General features: G+C 37.8%; 2 protein-coding genes across 2 annotated transcripts in view; both read left to right on the top strand.

Moving 5' to 3' along the window:
- Positions 1-14,571, top strand: part of LOC123557790 (muscle-specific protein 20-like) — a 34,703-nt gene extending 20,132 nt beyond the window's left edge. Inside the window, exons 3-7 of the mRNA XM_045349478.2 lie at positions 3,070-3,150; positions 4,264-4,337; positions 5,140-5,359; positions 9,229-9,319; positions 9,824-14,571. Of these exons, the coding sequence (XP_045205413.1) occupies positions 3,070-3,150; positions 4,264-4,337; positions 5,140-5,359; positions 9,229-9,319; positions 9,824-9,915 (558 nt within the window). The 3' untranslated portion in view covers positions 9,916-14,571. The remainder of the gene's footprint in view (positions 1-3,069; positions 3,151-4,263; positions 4,338-5,139; positions 5,360-9,228; positions 9,320-9,823) is intronic.
- LOC128557185 (uncharacterized) overlaps positions 1-18,761 on the top strand; it is a 423,236-nt gene that overhangs the window by 106,800 nt on the left and 297,675 nt on the right. The window lies entirely within an intron of this gene.

The following is an 18,761-nucleotide window of genomic DNA, read 5'->3' on the forward strand; positions in this document are numbered from 1 at the left end:
TTTTTTTTTTTCGCTAGGAAATCACTTCAAATCCGTTAATATATTTATAACCCTTAAGTCATGTCTGCTGTAACGTCAATCGGTTATTCCAGTTTAAAATAACCTCCATTTGTCTAGGACAGTCATCGCGGTGTGACGTAGATATGACGTCACAAGAACATCTAGGAACCCGTGCAATACATTTTAAAAAGAGTGTAACAACATGTAAACAAAGTTGACGTTTTGAAGTCGTCGCTTTTTTGCATAACAGACTGGGATGTCTAATGAATTCACCGGTGCTGGAAAACTCCATCTTACACTCTCGTGCTGTAAATTACGTATAACGAACGATTTGTGTAGTAATAATAATGTTTTACGTAAAACAGGATAAAAATCCAATACCTTGATAGTTTCTCGTTGTTCCTTATAACATATTTCTCGATTCATAAAAAGTCATTTTACGGAAATAACATAACGTTTAACTGCAGATGATAAAACAAAACCGGAACTATTACGTTGTTTTGGTGTTTGTAACGTCATGACGTACTTCCTGTTTAATGACGTAAAGTCCCCGCGCTTTGTTAATACGCTTCTATAAGAAAAAAGGTGCTATAAGAAAATTATTTGCTTCAATTTATTCTTACTATTATTTATTGAATACGGCATGCAAGAAAAAGATTCAATTACTGGTGGTAGGTGCAGATGGAAATGTCCGGCTCTCGGTTAACTGTTTAAGCGGTAACTCGGCAAGAGCCTCGTTACCGCCAAAAAAACTGTTACCCTCGAGCCGGATACTCCTATCTGCACCCACCACCAGTGAAAGAATCTTATAGACGTGGACCACAATGCGAACCCAGTCTTGGTGCGTATGTAGCAGAAACTGAACAGATTGGGGCATCTTTGTTGGTTAGTTTTGAAGTGACGACGTTAGTCTGCGTATTTTGTGAGAGACCCTCATATTTTGATTATTCAGAGCAATGACGTAGAACATGGACATACATTATATGAAAATGCAGAAATCCCGGGCATTATTAATTGCTAGGTTGAATATAAAAGGCTGACTATGTTTTGTACAGTCAGTATTTGCTTGAGCTGCGGAAGGATTTTCAAAATATTCTGGTATTTATCATATTATATGTTTACCATTAAATATTATAATACGTTTAGTAAGACTAATACATGCATTTTTTACAGTAAAATGAACGTACGTAAAGCCTAGATGAAATCCTCTATAAAATCACTTGACTGAAGTCTTGAAAAGTTGGTTTTTGTATAACTTACAGTCACTTTTTGAGAAAAAGGTTCCTAAATTAAAATTTTTACTGTCATTAATTTTACCACCAGTTAAAGATGTCGCTATTCATACAAAAATGCACCTTGCGTCTCACTTGCAGACTTGTACTGGCATGCAAATGTGTTACTCTTATTAAAAGGATTCAAAGAATTACCGTTTACAAGTTTTTTTTTCTGTGAAGTGTCTCAGATAAAAAGCGTCTACTTCAATCGTCCTGTTTTTGTATTAATATTCGAGTGTATCCCTACAAGTAAAGGAACTTTTATTTAGACCTTAATTTTATCAAAATTTTGAATATTTTGAATTTTACGGTGTTCCGTTTGGACTATCGTGACTTTTTATTGAATGACGAAAATGCGATGGTGCGATGGCACGATGATGAAACAACGATGGTACGATGGTGAAAACGCGATGGCACGATGATGAAATCGTGATGTTGCGATGATACGATGGTGAAATGTCGATGTAATATCGCGTCATCATCGTACCATCGCGTTTTCAAAAAATCGTACCATCGCATTTTCATCATCGTGTCATCGCATTTACATCATCGTGTCATTGCGTTTTCACCATCGTACCATCGCCGTTTCACCATCGTGCCATCGTGCATCGCGGTTTAGGATTCAATAAAATTTCGCGATTGTCCAGACTGAACACCGTAGAATTTAGATCCTTCAGGTGCGTAATGAAAATATACTTGCTGGTATACAAGTAAAATAAAAAATCTCAGTTTCTCTAGTTTTGGATCATAACGACTTGGTAAATGCCAAAAAAGGTACTCTGTAGAATTTCTTTGAATGAGATTTTACACATGAACTGCACATGTTCTGTATAAGTCTGTCAATTTGCGTGCCATTAACAATTACGCATAATGATTTATTACACGTTCGCACGCACATTCACGTATTGAAAATTCAACATTATTATTTACTTTAATTTATTCCATACAACACGCACCTCCGTCAATACAGATTGAAATCAAAGACAACACGCGTGTAAAGCTTTAGATCTCTATGTGTACGAGTACGCGTTCTATCCTAATTCTTCATACGAAAAGAACAGTATCTGCTTGAATTTGTCAGATCCAATTCAGTCAGTCTACTTTGTAACATGTAACTCGAAATGTTTAAGTGACTTTGGTTAGAAATTTAGGTTTTGCAAGTAGTATTTTGAATGTTCGGCCAAACTGTGTACACGATTTATTTTTTTGGATTTGAGCGCCTCACGGCGTATTGCAGAAATCAGCGAAATCATATCTACCCAAAAGAGTACCTGTACAATTATGAAATCGCCGTCTCTGTATTAAATATAGTTGAAAAATATCTTTATTGAAGAAGGCAAGTATGTAAGAATCTCAAGTAAACGACAATCGCTGTAATTTTTAAACTGATTGTTTAGAAAATTATGTAGCTAATATGGATCAGCATATCTCACCAAGTGGACACCATATGCAAATTTTTCACAAGTGGCACGGTGTAGAATGAAAACGTAAATTTTGCCCAAGAATGTTAGATAGTTTGACCTTGCATACAAATTTTACGCTAATATTCCTGTAATTTACTGAAATATGCGGTAAATTGTTCCCTTTTTTGTACAGACTATATTTTCTTGTCTGAAATTTTGTGTTGAGGATATAGTAAAGCCTCACATTCGCGGTATATGAGCTACGTAACAAATCGCACGGACGTCACGGACAAAAAGTAGGTCGGGTCAGGAAACCTAAATCTCGATGATTGGACTATGGCTCCCCCCTTAGCGCATGCGCAGTATCGCTATTCAATATCTTTTTTTTCCAGATAAATCAGAAGTACTGTCTCGAACTTGAACAGCAGGCCAGGCAATGGATGGAAGCGGTATTACAGAAACCATTGATAGAGGTAAGAGTTTTGTTTTAGTCATCATTGGCAGAAAGGATGGACGGCTGAACTAATTCCAATATAAACTTTTTGGTGTGGAAAAAAGTAGTACGTAAGAAAATGAAACAGAGAAAAAAGGCCTCTATAAAACATCATTTGAGATATTGCATGTTGAATTCTGAAGTAGCGTCTAGTACGTATTGTGGCTGTTACTGTGGACAATATGCTTTATTTCCCTACTGCTGGTATACTGTAGCATAAGTGTTTGCTTTGAATATCAGAAAAAAATACTTTAAGGTCTTTAGCAAATATTGGTAGTCTTCGTTTAGTATTTTAACATCTTTGTCAAAACGCCAGGGTGTCAAAGTTCAGAATGTAGGTGTGAAAATTGAGAACATAGAATTTCTAATAGATATTAATTTTTCTTAAACAAATTCGTCGGCATTGAAGTTAAAAAGTGGTTGAAAACCAAATATGTTATTTTAAAGTCAGGAACAAGAGAAGCATTCATAAGGGATTGGTAAAACAAAAATGTATTCACAATGCTTCTGCAGATGAGTGGGGTATTTGATAAATCAATATTTACTCGAAATTCATATACATGTACAGTACGGCAATTTTTTATGAAGTGCTCCTTGAACTGTTTTTTAATGTAATGCATGCATATGAATAAAGAAATGATATTTCGTTACATTGATTTTATTTTATTTATGGAATCAAAACGTATTATACACCTGATACGGGACGCATTATGAAATCACCGGCGGCATGGGCGGCAAAACGCGTCCACTGAAGTTGTCCGTTCTCTTAAGTACTTTTTACCCAGGATTCACCAAACTAGGCCACAAGGTATATGAACATCGTGTGTCGGACAGGTTCGATAACCCTTCGGATTGTCCCAGTAGCTCTTGAATTATGTCCCTTGAATCACTCAAAATTACGAAAATTGAAAGTGTCCGCTCTCTAACTTGGGTAGGTATTATCCTTGGTCACGATGTTTATGAGTAGAATACATTGTGCCAGTTTGGCACTCTTGTTTGAATATAAATTTTGTTTCCTTTTTCTTGTAGGAAGTTCATGTTTTTTTCTTTTGTTTCAGTATATTTGCATAAAACTTTCTTTTGTCATTTAAAGGGAGAAGATCCAAATACGCCATTGGGTGAAGAGAAGTTTCAGAGAGCTTTAAAAGACGGCGTGTTACTGTGCGAGTAAGTTACAGAAACAGTTTTTAGCTCGATTATTCGAAACATATGGAGAGATATATTACTCACTCCGGCGTCGGCGTCGGTGTTGGTTAAAGTTTTTACGAAATGGTAATATCTTGTATGCCATCAAAGATATATACTTCAAACTTGGAACACTTGTTTATTATGACAGTCTCTACTTGTAGGCAAGAGTACATAACTCTGTCAAGTATTTTGGCTGAATTATGGACCTTTTTGGACTTGGAAACGCTTGTTTACTATATTAGTCTCTTCCTGTAGGCAAGAGTACATAACTCTGTTAAGTATTTTGGCTGAATTATGACCCTTTTTAGCTCGACTTGTCGAAGAAAAAGTAGAGCTATTATTGCTCTCGCCCTGGCGTCGGCGTTGGTTAAAGTTTTTGATAAAGTCCAGTATCTATGTTACTATAAAGGCTATTGACTTATTTACTATATCAAAGTCTACTACAGGAAAAACAACCCCAAAACTGATTTGAATCTTGACAGATTATGCCCCCTTTTTTTAAAACTTAGAATGTTTTGTTACCCCTATGAAACTAACCTAATTGTAAGTGGGTCTCGTTGATTGTAACTGATTGGTGGATCAAAATTATATATATATATATATTCCGTAAGGTACCGTTATATTTACCTGGGATCTTGGAACATTCTTTTGTAGAAATCTTGGAACAATCAGGGATCATATATAAAAGAATGTTCCAACAAACCAGGTGCTTCAGGGTTTATATATATATAATAGGAACCCTTTAATTCACCAAATATGCGTATATGTATTTCTTTTTCAGATTAATCAACACTTTACAACCAGGTTCTATAAAGAAAGTAAACCGTATTCAATCAGGCAGTTTTAAACAGTTTAAGGATATGGAAAACATAGACAACTTTTTAACAGCGATAACAAAATATGGCGTTTCAACGGCGGATAGATTTGGTACTGCTAATTTAACTGATAGGAACAACGGCATGGCTATTGTATTGAACTGTATCCATGCAGTTGGAAGGGCGGTAAGAACCGTTTTATAAATCGCTTTTGAACGAAATATGGATTTTTATGCGCCCGTTTTGGAAAAACGGGACATACTATGTGATGGTGCGTGCGTCTGTCCGTCCGTCTATCATAATTTATGTCCGGAGCATAACTTTATAACCAGTAAAGGTATTGACTGTAAACTTGTGCATATAGGTAGATGGCGATGAGACGATGTACAGAGCGCTTTAAATGTCTCTTTAGGTCAAAGGTCAAGGTAATGATGCGCAGAAAACATGAACTTGATCTTTAGGTTTAAAGTCAAGATCACAAATTGAGCTCAAAAGCCGAATCTTACCTCATATTTAGTGTCCGGAGCATTACTTATTAACCATTCAAGGTATCGACTTCAAATCAAATTTGGGATGTAGGTAGATGGTGATGAGACGATGTGCAGAGTGCATGAACCAGGATAGAAGGTCAAGGTCACAGCATGGTCTAATCTGCCCATCATATTTCGTGTTCAGAGCGAAACTTATAAAAAAATAAAGGTATTGACTTGAAACTTAGAATACAGACAGGTGATGATGAGACGATATGCATACTCTATCACTCTGCATTACAGACCTTCTATTAACCCCCCCCCCCCCCCCCACAAAAAAAAATTTAGTTTCTTGCCCTTTAGAATTCTGTCACCATCGCCCTGCGCCCATACCCTGCTTCCCACCACCCGCTCACACTGCCACCAAAAATATCTTTCAATTTTGCTTTTTCTTTTAATTTTGGTTCCAATTTCCTCTGATATAACCGTTTGGGCGTATATTGCCCCACTTGGCGGAGCGCTTGTTTTATATGGAACATTAGGATTTTGATCAATGGTTATGTACGAATAACAAGTGCATTTTTAAAGACAAATGTATATAAAAAATAAAGTTGACTGCTAGTTTTGTTGCTGGTTTGTTTCTATGTTCTTAAAAGCTTTCCAAATGGATAGAATAGAGTAAGTCATTTTTTTTCAACAAATACAAAAACTCCTCTTGACATAGCTTTTAGAAATGTCATTCATTTGCTTATTATGCTGCGTTTTCATTTAGCCACGGTGTCCACGGTGTCCACATTTTAAAAAGAGGCTCGGAGCTCCACGATTTATTGCACGAATTTTGTATTACTACGTTTCCCTACGCTTTCTTACGCTCTCAGTACGTTTTGTTACTACCTGCAGCGTTTTATTACGAAACCAACACGATTCTGGTCAAGATCTGCCACGATTTTCATCACGTTCTCTCAAGTTCTCTTACGATTACCACGATATGCTATCACATTTTGTCACGTTCTGTTTAGACCCCTCACGTTATCAAGTTTTGTTAAGATCTCCTACGATTTATGGCCAAGATTGTCATGTTTTGAGCACGATTGGAGTATAAATAGGAGGCATGGGCCACCCTCTCATTATGTCTCCCCCAGGAGACATATTGTTTTGCCCTGTCCGTCCGTCCGTCTGTCCGTCCGTCCTTCCGTCCGTCCGTCCGTCCGTACGTCACACTTCATTTCCGAGCAATAACTGGAGAACCATTTGACCTAGAACCTTCAAACTTCATAGGGTTGTAGGGCTGCTGGAGTAGACGACCCCTATTGTTTTTGGGGTCACTCCGTCAAAGGTCAAGGTCACAGGGGCCTGAACATTGAAAACCATTTCCGATCAATAACTAGAGAACCACTTGACCAAGAATGTTGAAACTTCATAGGATGATTGGCCATGAAGAGTAGATGACCCCTATTGATTTTGGGGTTACTGCGTCAAAGGTCAAGGTCACGGGGGCCTGAACATTGAAAACCATTTCCGATCAATAACTACAGAACCACTTGACCCAGAATGTTGAAACTTCATAGGATGATTGAACATGAAGAGTAGATGACCCCTATTGATTTTGGGGTCACTTTGTCAAAGGTCAAGGTCACGGGGGCCAGAACATTGAAAACCATTTCCGATCAATAACTAGAGAACCACTTGACCCAGAATGTTGAAACTTCATAGGATGATTTGTCATGAAGAGTAGATGACCCCTATTGATTTTGGGGTCACTCCGTCAAAGGTCAAAGGTCACGGGGGCCTGAACATTGAAAACCATTTCCAATCAATAACTAGAGAACCACTTGACCCAGAATGTTGAAACTTCATAGGATGATTGTATATGCAAAGCAGATGACCCCTATCGATTTTGGGGTCACTCCATTAAAGGTCAAGGTCACAGGGGCATGACCATTGAAAACCATTTCCAGTCAGTAACTTGAGAACCACTATACCCAGAATGATGAAACTTCGCAGGATGATTGGTCATGCAGAGTAGATGACCCCTAACGATTTTAGGGTCACTCTGTTAAAGGTCAAGGCCACAGGGGCCTGAACATGGAAAACCATTTCCAATCAATAACTTGAAAACCTCTCGACCCAGAGTGTTGAAACTTCATAGGATGATTGTTCATGCAGAGTAAATGACCCCTATTGTTTTTGGGGTCACTCCATTAAAGGTCAAGGTCACAGGGGCCTGAACATTGATAACCAGTTCCGATCAATAACTTGATAACCACTTGACCCAGAATGTTGAAACTTCATAGGATGATTGAACATGCAGAGTAGATGACCCCTGTTGATTTTGGGGTCAGTCTATTAAAGGTCAAGGTCACAGTGGCCTGTTCATGTAAAATCATTTTTTGGAAATAACTTGAGAACCACTTGACCTACAATGTTGAAACTAAATAGGATGATTGGACATGCAGAGTAGATGACCCCTATTTATTTTGAGGTCACTTGATCAAAGGTCAAGGTCACAGGAGCCTGAACAGTGACTTGAGAACCACTAGGCCAAGAGTGTTGAAATTTAGCGGGATGACTGGACATGCCAAGTAGATAATTCCTATTGCAGCCAACCATCAGTGTCTCTTTGACTTTCGCTCCTGACCCCTATTGACTTCTTGCCTATAGGACTTTGCATTGGGGGAGACATGCGCTTTTTTACAAAAGCATTTTCTAGTTCTCTCCAGAGATTCTAAAGAAGAACGAGCTATGCATCAAAGAGCTGAACAAGATGCTGAATTTGCAATTTTCGTGTATGCCTGTAATAGTTATTCGTCGGCAGCAGCAACAAGGGACGGAAAAAGACAGGATAGAAGAGAGAGGAAGGAGAAGAAGAAATAGAAGGCCTAAGACCTGCTGGGCGAGACCATGGTTAAGTGGAAACCGAAGGCACCAACTGGGACAATACCCTCAACTTTTCAACACAGAACTCAGGCGTGAAGATGTTGGCTCCAACGTCAACTATGTAAGGATGCCTCCAGATCTAGTGGAACTTAGAATCGTGTTTCCAAGTTCACCAAGATCCTCATACGATGAAGCATCAAGGTCTGATGAGCTACGTTAAGGTCTGTTAACAAAAATGTTGTCACGATCCTTACGATCATCACGATTCCACCAAGTTTCCTCAAGATCATCACGATTCGATCCCACGAGCTCCCAGGCTCACCACGCTTCTCTCAAATCGTGGACATCGTGGCTAAGTGTAAACGCAGCATAAGGCATACGAAAAACTGTATGTTACATCTTTTGATGTGATTGTTATAGCCGTAAAGAGTGGTTAAGATCGCTGATCTAGAGCCACTTGGCCCTCACTAAAGTGGGTTCGAGTCTCGCTTGGGACGCTGGGATTCCCGATAAGAGGAAGTCATTTAGCTTGCTTACGGAAGGTCGGAGGTTCTACCCAGGTGCCCGCCCGTAATGAAAAATACACGGAGGGGCAGCTGGGATCTTCCTCCGCCAGCAAAAGCTGGAATGTCGCCATATGATCTTAATTGTGTCGGTGTGACGATAAACCCAACTAGGAAATTAATGCTCTATTTTTCTGTTATTTAGGCTCAGAAAAATGGTTACCATGGACCTACTCTTGGGCCTAGAGAATCTCAGTATAATCCTAGATCATTTGATGAGGAAACATTACATGCTGGTAAGAATGTGTCTTCTTTACTGTTATTTCCCGCCCCGCAACCTTAGCTCTTGATCTACTTTGAAATTTTACAGTATAATTTAGTCATTACCGAACAATATCGAGTATATTTGTTAATTGTTAAGATATATTTTACATCTTCTTATAGACGCATTGGATTTCCTTTTAAATCGTAGCTTTCGTAGTGACTCTTTTGACCTAAATGTTGCCAGATACCTCATTAAAACTCCTCATTTTTATGGCTTTAATGATCAGGTAGTAAAGAGATTCATCAAATTGACAGTTTCTTATTACAAGAAGTAAAGCGTTCACAACATCACATAAAATTTAAAAAAAAAAAACACATGCTATTAAATGGATGCCTCAGTTATATATCGGGACCACGGTCATGGATTGCCTTATGCATTATTATAATATTTTAAACTTTCACAGTTTTAGAATGTCCTGTGCGCTGTTTAAGAGATTGACGTATTAAATTTTGAAATGGGCTGTATTATTTTACAGGGCAAACGCTTATTGGGCTACAGTATGGCTATACGAAAGGGGCCAGTCAAAAGGGTATGAGCTTCGGCAAAACGAGATCCATAAACGACTGACATTACCAACCTATAGTCTATTTCAGAGTAGTTAGGATAGAAAATTCACAATCCATTTGTCACTGAACGATGTTCACGCGAGTCATATACCATGCATGTTATTATATTTTAAACTACGGATGCAGGTTTTGTTTGGTCAGTATATCTATACAGATATGAGTAGATGAAATATAAATAAACTGTAGATTGAAGAATGAAACAGTATTTTCAAAGTGATCCGATTGAATGGTAGTCTTGTTCATTATACACATTGATACTTAGAGTGCCAGGCATTTTATAATTTCCAGCTATGTTTGTATCAATATAATCTTCAACACACATTATAAGTAACGTGTATGTTGCAAACATTTTTGTCTTTACCTTAATATGTTTGTGTCTGTTGCAAACATTTTGTTTTCTATAACGTATTGTACATAGATTTTAAATCGAAAGATGTGAGAAATATACGTATACTGCGTCCTTTTTTAAAAATAGTTTTGCGCGAATGAAAGCTTTTTTGTGCATTGTAATCAACTCATTATTGATATTATCATTTTTATTGTGTCCAGTTATACGCATCTGTTAACAACGATATATTAAGCGGATTGTCTTGATACTTTGCCGCCATTAAAATATTTATGAATATGTGTATGAATATATGCTACGGTGCCTACGCACTCTCTGTATATACACCGGCTTACATATAAATTCCGGTGGCCCTGATTGAACACCATACGGTTATATTCCTGCTGTTTTCTACTTTATGTGCTTTGATATCTATAACATCTTTTGATAAGACTTTTACCTTTAGTCAATTATAACTTTCTTGATATACCAGTATTATGATCAACAATATTTCCTGCGTATATTTCAGTAAATATTTCAGATGTTAGAGTGAAATATATCAGGCAATTTCACAGTGAAAAATGCCAAATGAGTGAAAAATACTAAATATACAAAATTTGGTTAAAATCATTGAAAAACATAAAATAAAAAGATAAATTATTAGTTTTTCTTCTAAGGTCATGTATCTCACTAGAGAACTCCAGATTTTAGATTTTCAGTTGTGGTGATGCTACTCGCGAAATATGTTGCATCTAGTGTTTACTCGGGGATTAATCTGCTACTCTATATATTCTATCTACGTTGGTGTTAAACTGTTTTATGGAATGACATTGAAGAACACTTAAAAATTTGAAGCAATGACCACAGTAGAAATAGGACCGCAATGGAAATATATGGTTAGATGTTTTCCCTCATTTCTTTCGCTATCCTGGCTAAGGATTTTTATGTAGTTTGCCTTGTTTTAATGCGTAAATATACCAGTTAATTGTAACTCATTTACATTGATTTAAGGCATAAATGTACCAATGAGTTTGTATTTAATGGCATAAATGTACTTATGAATTGTGATTAATTTACATCGTCCTTAGGCATAATTGCACTTACTATAGAAATAAAGATATGAGCCACGCCATGGGAAAATCAACATAGTGGGTTTGCGACCAGCATGGATCCAGACCAGCCTGCGCATCCGCGCAGTGCGCAGTCTGGTCAGGATCCATGCTGTTCGCTTTCAAAGCCTATTGCAATTAGAGAAACTGTTAGCGAACAGCATGGATCCTGACCAGACTGCGCGGATACTGTTAGCGAACAGCATGGATCCTGACCAGACTGCGCGGATGCGCAGGCTGGTCTGGATCCATGTTGGCGCAAACCCACTATGTTGGTTTTCTCATGGCGCGGCTCAATTATATATTTCCCTAGCATTCAATTTGGAACTGGAACTGAAGACGAAATGAGTTTATTTTTATTAGAAATGATTCGGATTTTAATTGAACCTTTAGCCTGCTGGCGGCAAGTTATTCTGCCTCTGCGACCAGTACAGACCAAGATCAACCTCATATCCGTGCAGGCTGATCTTGGTCTGCAATGGTCGCTATTCAGTAAGTAAATTTTAAGTGAACACCCCTTCGAATAATAGATGGTACTTTTCCCAAATTGAATGACAGACCAGTCTGTTTTGGAAATTAAACAGGGTAAAGGTTAAGATTGTTTATACCGTTATACATATGTGTCTGGTCGAAAGGACAACAATCCTAGACAGTGTTTTCAACAAAGGAGACATTCCAGCCACTTTTTGCATCTATTTCAGAAATAAATAAATTACCTTCGCAGAATAACTCGTAATATTTATGATTATATAGCCAGAAAGTTTAATCATGGTGGGCCATATGCCATTTAGATGAAGTTAATGTATTATATTTTTAGAATTTATGTTCAGATTCTTATGTAAGCGACAGATAGATTCATATGATATTATTGGGAAGGAATGGGCCGAGAGAGAATCCTGTATAAGGAGGGATGGGCGGAGAGAGATTCCTGTAGAAGAGGGATGGGCGGAGAGAGATTCCGGTGTAAGGAGAGATGGGCGGAGAGAGATACCTGTTTAAGGTGGGATGGACGTGAGGGTCCTGTATAGAGAGGGATGGGCAGAGAGAGTCATGTACAGGGATGGATTGAGCCCGGGGATGGACGTGCCCATTCAGTGAGACAGTAAAATGAAATAGTGGAAAACCACAGGTCGCCCAACACGGAAATGTTGCAGGCTCGGTTTGATTAAAACGTAAAACTAAAATCTTATGGCTGCTTACTTTGTACTACCGTCTTGAACAAAGGAATATTTCAGTCTGAGGGCTGTGGTGTGTTCTGTGCAAGGAATGACAGTTTGTCAGTTTGGAGGCGATTTTAATTTTCAGGGATTTGGTTAAGTGGGGTATTCAAACTGTAATTATGATTAGACAAAATGATTCCTGTGTGACTGTGTGACTCTTATGGCAGATGTAGACTGTGTTTATGTTATATAAAAATAAAGTCAAATGAGGTAGTGAATGAGTGTACATCCAGTGGAGAATGTTTAATAGACAGTTTCCATATATTTTCATATTCAAGTATTGGTACATTGTGCTGCAAGTGCATATGCACGAATGCAATTTCATCGCTTATTATCACATACATATATTTAATTTTTATATACTTAAGTATTATCACGCTTGTTTTGCCGTCTGGTGTTGTTTGTTTTTGTATGCCATAAGATTATACATACATCAAAAAAGCAGGTGGACTTCAATTCAAAGATGTTTTATGTGCAAACTGCATGAGATTATAGACTCTTACTGCTGATTTCTAACGGCTTTATACGGGCTCTGGTCAGGCCTAACAAAAAGTTTCTTTTTTTTTGTCAGTCTGTACAGAAATGTGTTTTAAGAAACTTATAATATATTTGACGTTATCTCAAGATTTCTAATTCAACTGATTTTTTAACCGATACAACAGTTAATACAAGTATTTTAGTTACTTTTAAGGAAGTAGCAATATATCTTTTGAATCTATGCATATATAATTCATTGTTTTTATGCCCCCGAAGGGAGGCATTTAGTTTTTGAACCGACTGTCGGTCTGTCAGTCTGTCGGTCTGTCAGTCTGTCAGTCTGTCGGTCTGTCAGTCTGTCCGCAATTTTCGTGTCCGGTCCATATCTTTGTCATCGATGGATGGATTTTCAAATAACTTGGCATGAATGTGTACCACAGTAAGACGACGTGTCGCACGCAAGACCCAGGTCCGTAGCTCAAAGGTCAAGGTCACACTTAGACATTAAAGGATAGTGCATTGATGGGCGTGTCCGGTCCATATCTTTGTCATCGATGGATGGATTTTCAAATAACTTGGCATGAATGTGTACCACAGTAAGACGACGTGTCGTGCGCAAGACTCAGGTCCGTAGCTCAAAGGTCAAGGTCACACTTAGACATTAAAGGATAGTGCATTGATGGGCGTGTCCGGTCCATATCTTTGTCATCGATGGATAGATTTTCAAATAACTTGGCATGAATGTGTACCACAGTAAGACGACGTGTCGCGCGCAAGACCCAGGTCCGTAGCTCAAAGGTCAAGGTCACACTTAGACTTTAAAGGATAGTGCATTGATGGGCGTGTCCGGTCCATATCTTTGTCATACATGGATGGATTTTCAAATTACTTGGCATGAATATGTACCACAGTAAGATGACGTGTCGCGTGCAAGACTCAGGTCCGTAGCTCAAAGGTCAAGGTCACACTTAGACGTTAAAGGATAGTGCATTGATGGGCGTGTCCGGTCCATATCTTTGTCATCCATGGATGGATTTTCAAATAACTTGGCATGAATGTGTACCACAGTAAGACGACGTGTCATGCGCAAGACCCAGGTCCGTAGCTCAAAGGTCCTAAACTCTAACATCGGCCATAAATACTCATTCAAAGTGCCATCGGGGGCATATGTCATCCTATGGAGACAGCTCTTGTTTGTATATTTTTTGTTTAGATCTATATATTGTCAGATTTATACGTTCCATAACAGCGTTTCTTGAAGGATTTTATAATTACTTGTAAATGAATGTGATCATCATGCGCGAGTTTTAAGTAGAGACTTTTTTGTTAGGATTTGAATACAGAAATTGATGTTCATGAACCCATTTCCATAATACTTTGATATATCTTTGACGGACTTTACCTAACAGATTGGATTTTTTGGTCAAAAGGTTCTTAAAGAAACAAACATTTTAACAAGATGTAGAATAATCTCGAACATGATAGATCTGTATCTTAAATGCAAAATAGATTATCAATTAAAATGGTTCTTTTGTTTTTCATTTCTCCATCAAATGATTAAAGCATGGAACACAAGTAATCAAAATAAAAACAGATCCATTTCGTAAGTCGTGAATGAAATGCGAATCATCGGCTTAAGCCGAATTCTGTTGCACATTGAATGGACTTCATAATCCCAAATAACCAGAAAATGTAACACTGAGTCAAAGGAAAGGGAGACTTCACGGCACATAAAGACAGCTGTTACGATAGTTAATACAATATTTATATATATAAGATACTTTTGGATCAGTTTTGTAATCCAATGGAGAAAAAAAGAGCGTATATGTTTTGTAAACTTTGGAAGAGTCTTTGATAAAGTAGAAAGAAAGTGGAAATCCACAGGTCGCCCAACACGACAGAAATGGAAACGTTGCAGGCTCGGTTTGATTGAGCCTGTTTATGGACGGTAGTGGAAGTGTAAGCTACCGTCCACGCCCTCTAGCCCCGGGTTGAGCAGAACTCGACATTTATTCATGTTAGAAGTACAAAACACAATTTAGAGACATCCGCAGATGTATACATGGAACCTTCAATGATACACAGAGTGCAATTCCATGAAAAGCGGTATATGGTCCCCAGTTAAAATGATGGTTTTGCCCTAAACGAGAAAACAATGAGCGGAACTATAACTGGAAGTAAGAGAGTGATCTGAGGTTATGGAGCCTGCATTATCACAGAAACTGCCCAAAAAGACAAAATTAAAAAGCAGGCATCATATCCGAGGGGTGATTAAACAATATACAAGGCAAATAAAGCGGGAGTATTGGAACCACCAAGACCGAAATGGTCAAGATGAAAAATTAAACAGTACATTAACACAACATAAATGTCGTGCTGAACGATTGAAGGGATCTGAACATTTTCTGTATGGGTCTTTAATGCCATCACATACTAGTGATGGTTTCTTCATATAGGGACGATTATCATTGTCGTGATTACGAATAATTATTCACGAAGCCCCTATTTATTCTTTAATGTATTTGGATGGTGTAACATTGCGTTCAGTGATCGTTTGTAGTTTACCAGATTGGTGTACCTTTAAATTTCAAAACTCTTTAGTAAGTGTTTTATAGAATTCCACTTAAGCCGTGAGAGGTATTGCACATTTCATTACCTCTCACGAACAGACTCAATCAAACTGAGACTGCTATTATTTTGCTTGGTTGCATTCTATGCTTCCAAAGGATCTTTTTATAGATTTTATTAACTATCACAAGAGCAATCTTTAAGTGCCGTGTAGCGGCTGTAAAAAGTCTCCCCGTACTTGGATCTAGTGTTGCTATATTTTCTGGTCCTTTGGGATCATGGAGTCCATTCAATATCTATGTAATAGAATTCCGCTTAAACCGGCTTAAAGGGGCGTGAGAGGTGTTGCACATTTCATTACCTCACATGGAGAGACTTAATCAAACCGAGTCTGCTATTATTTTGCTTGGTTGCATTCTATGTTTCTAAAGGATCTTTTTATAGATTTCATTTTAGAGTCTACTCCCTGGTCTGTTCTGCTCATTCATCGCACGTTCGTTCGGTCAAATTTTCTTCGAAAGAAATTTCGAAAACGTTCTTTAATGGTACTTGGTACTTCATTGGAACCTTCAAACGAGATCACCTCTGACTTAAAAAAATCAATTAATGACTCTATGCCAAGTGTTTATAATATTCTGATTGACAGCTAGTGGGTGTGGCCAATTTGTCCTATATACTTTAAAAAGTCTACTGGCCCGGTTATGAAATGTATATGTAACAGTTGTTTCTTAAGTGACCTTCTATAAAGATTGCTTAAAGCTCGGTTCGCCAAAACATGGTTTTCAGATTGTGTGATCATTTCCCCAATACGTTTAAAGTATTCTTTGTCCGGATTAGAAAATCGCATAAATATTCTACGAAAATTGTTCAAAGTTATCAGATTCCTCAAAACAAGCACGGTCGCCAAAGGGCGAAGTCAATAGTCTTTATGTCCTTAAAAAATCAAATCAGATTTTGCTTGACAATATCGCGGGCTTAGCGCAAAACGGTTGTAACTCCTTTTTTATTTCATATAAGTTACAACCGTTTTGCGCTAAGCCCGCGATATGTTCCCTGGGTGAACCATGGCAAAAACATTAGATTTTTCCGGATCGGAAAAAAAACATGCTCCCTGGGGTTAAAAATAAAAAAGCTTTCAGGGGATGACATTTGTGTAGATTCTTTAAACGGTTTGCTCTCGGGAAAATATTTTCACGTCACTTTTTCTAGATTAGAGACGCGGACTTGATACTACTGCGGTACTACATACTTCCCATCCATATATTTTCATATAAAGAACTAGCGTGTATTTCATGTTACTGTTTCATGAAATTTCTATTCAAAATTTAAAATCATACTAAGAATTTAAAGTCTAAGGCATTGCATTAAGTAGGCGGTAATAAAACATCTTGTAAACATAGAACTATTTCGAGCTCACTTGACGTGACTCGCCGAAACATATTAACGCATAGGCGTTAAATTGGTTTGCGGTTTATTTCTATGTATAGATATTGTGTGACGACGAATGCAAAAAATGCAAGGTCGAGGAGGAACAAAAAGCTTTGGTGATACAGAAAATAATTCTTATAATCAAAAAACAAAAATTTTTGGGAATTATTTTTCAGTTTTTAACGTTTTTCACGTGCGATAAAAAACTCAAGCTTTTGAATTTCTTTGCATGGCTGTGACCACAGTTATAGCAACAGATCTAACTAAGGGAACGGTTGGTACATGGTTACATGAAGCAAATGAAGCAAGGAAGTGTTACCGTTTTTAGCTCGACTATTCGAAGAATATGGCGAGATATACTACACACCCCGGCGTCGGCGTTGGATAAAGTTTTAATGAAATTGTAATATCTTGTATACCATCAAAGATATTTACTTCAAACCTGGAACACTTGTTTATTATAACAGTCTCTACCTGTTACTGAAATACTTAAGTATTTAAATTAAATGTATTGAAATTTCAAATCATGCCATCTTGTTATGACTGTATTATGGTTTATTCTTGATACGATATACTCCCAGGTCAGGACCAGGACCCTTGCTGACTGAATTAGAGGAGGCCAGACTTATTGAACACATACAGGATATGGCTAAGGTTTGGTATCCTTGCACAAGGGCTGAGTTATAAATGTAGCCTCTGAATTTGTAATATGCCTTGGTAGTGAGAGACAGAAACAAACCATCGTCTTGGTTTTGTGGGTTCCAAGAACGTTGGCCCCAGCTTAAATTCAACGACCCAAGATAGTATCTGACCTGAGAGTGAGGGCAACTTTACAGAAAAGTGTCCAAGCTACGTAATATTCTCGTGAAGTACAATCTAATAGGCAGTCCTGAAATAATATACAATGTTGACGAAAAGGGAATTCAGTAAAATGGCAAGCCGTCTTTTGTTGCTGGTCAACGGGATAGAACAACGAATGTCATCACCTCGGAGAAGTCAAATACAACTACTGAATTGGATAGCAGATACCACCATATTTTGTATTCGCAGGTAAGAATTTTAAGGATATTTTCTCATAGAATAGTAATTTCCTTTTCAAAGCATATGCGAATAGATTTCTTAAACATTTTAGATGCAAGAATGAGCTCAGAGCCGCTGGAGTGTGCACCACCAGACGCACAAGGGACCGTTTCTAAGAGTGGTTGGTCCAATGGGGAGGTGTTTAAAAACTATTTAGAAACTCGCTTTATCAATTATCAATGATGCAAATGGCAAACGTCCATTATTGTTACTTTATTATGGGCATCGCTCACATATATCACCCAGTATTATTGACTGGGCTACAGAGCATGACATTATTTTGTACGTTTTGCCCCCACATACTTCACATATATTGCAGCCTATGGACGTTGGGTGTTTTAGGCATTTTTCTAAGGTTAACAATAATGAATGTGGTAAATTTCAAAGGGAAACTGGCAAAATATTTGATAGGTACAGTGTATATATGATTGCATGTAAGGCATATGCAATTGCACGTGAAAAATTTACAGGGTGCTTTCAAAAAAGCGGGCATTTATCCATTTTGCCCAGATTCTGTTGATACTGAATTTTCTGAATCAAACAAAATCAGATCAGAGCTTCAGTCTAGTTTCACTAAAGAGTTATGTCAGTCTGTAGCTCCTGATCATATTCAGCCCGAGTCGGATTTGGATGAAACTGT

Source organism: Mercenaria mercenaria, chromosome 5 (genome assembly GCF_021730395.1).
Source record: "Mercenaria mercenaria strain notata chromosome 5, MADL_Memer_1, whole genome shotgun sequence".
NCBI classification, from domain to species: Eukaryota; Metazoa; Mollusca; class Bivalvia; order Venerida; family Veneridae; genus Mercenaria; species Mercenaria mercenaria.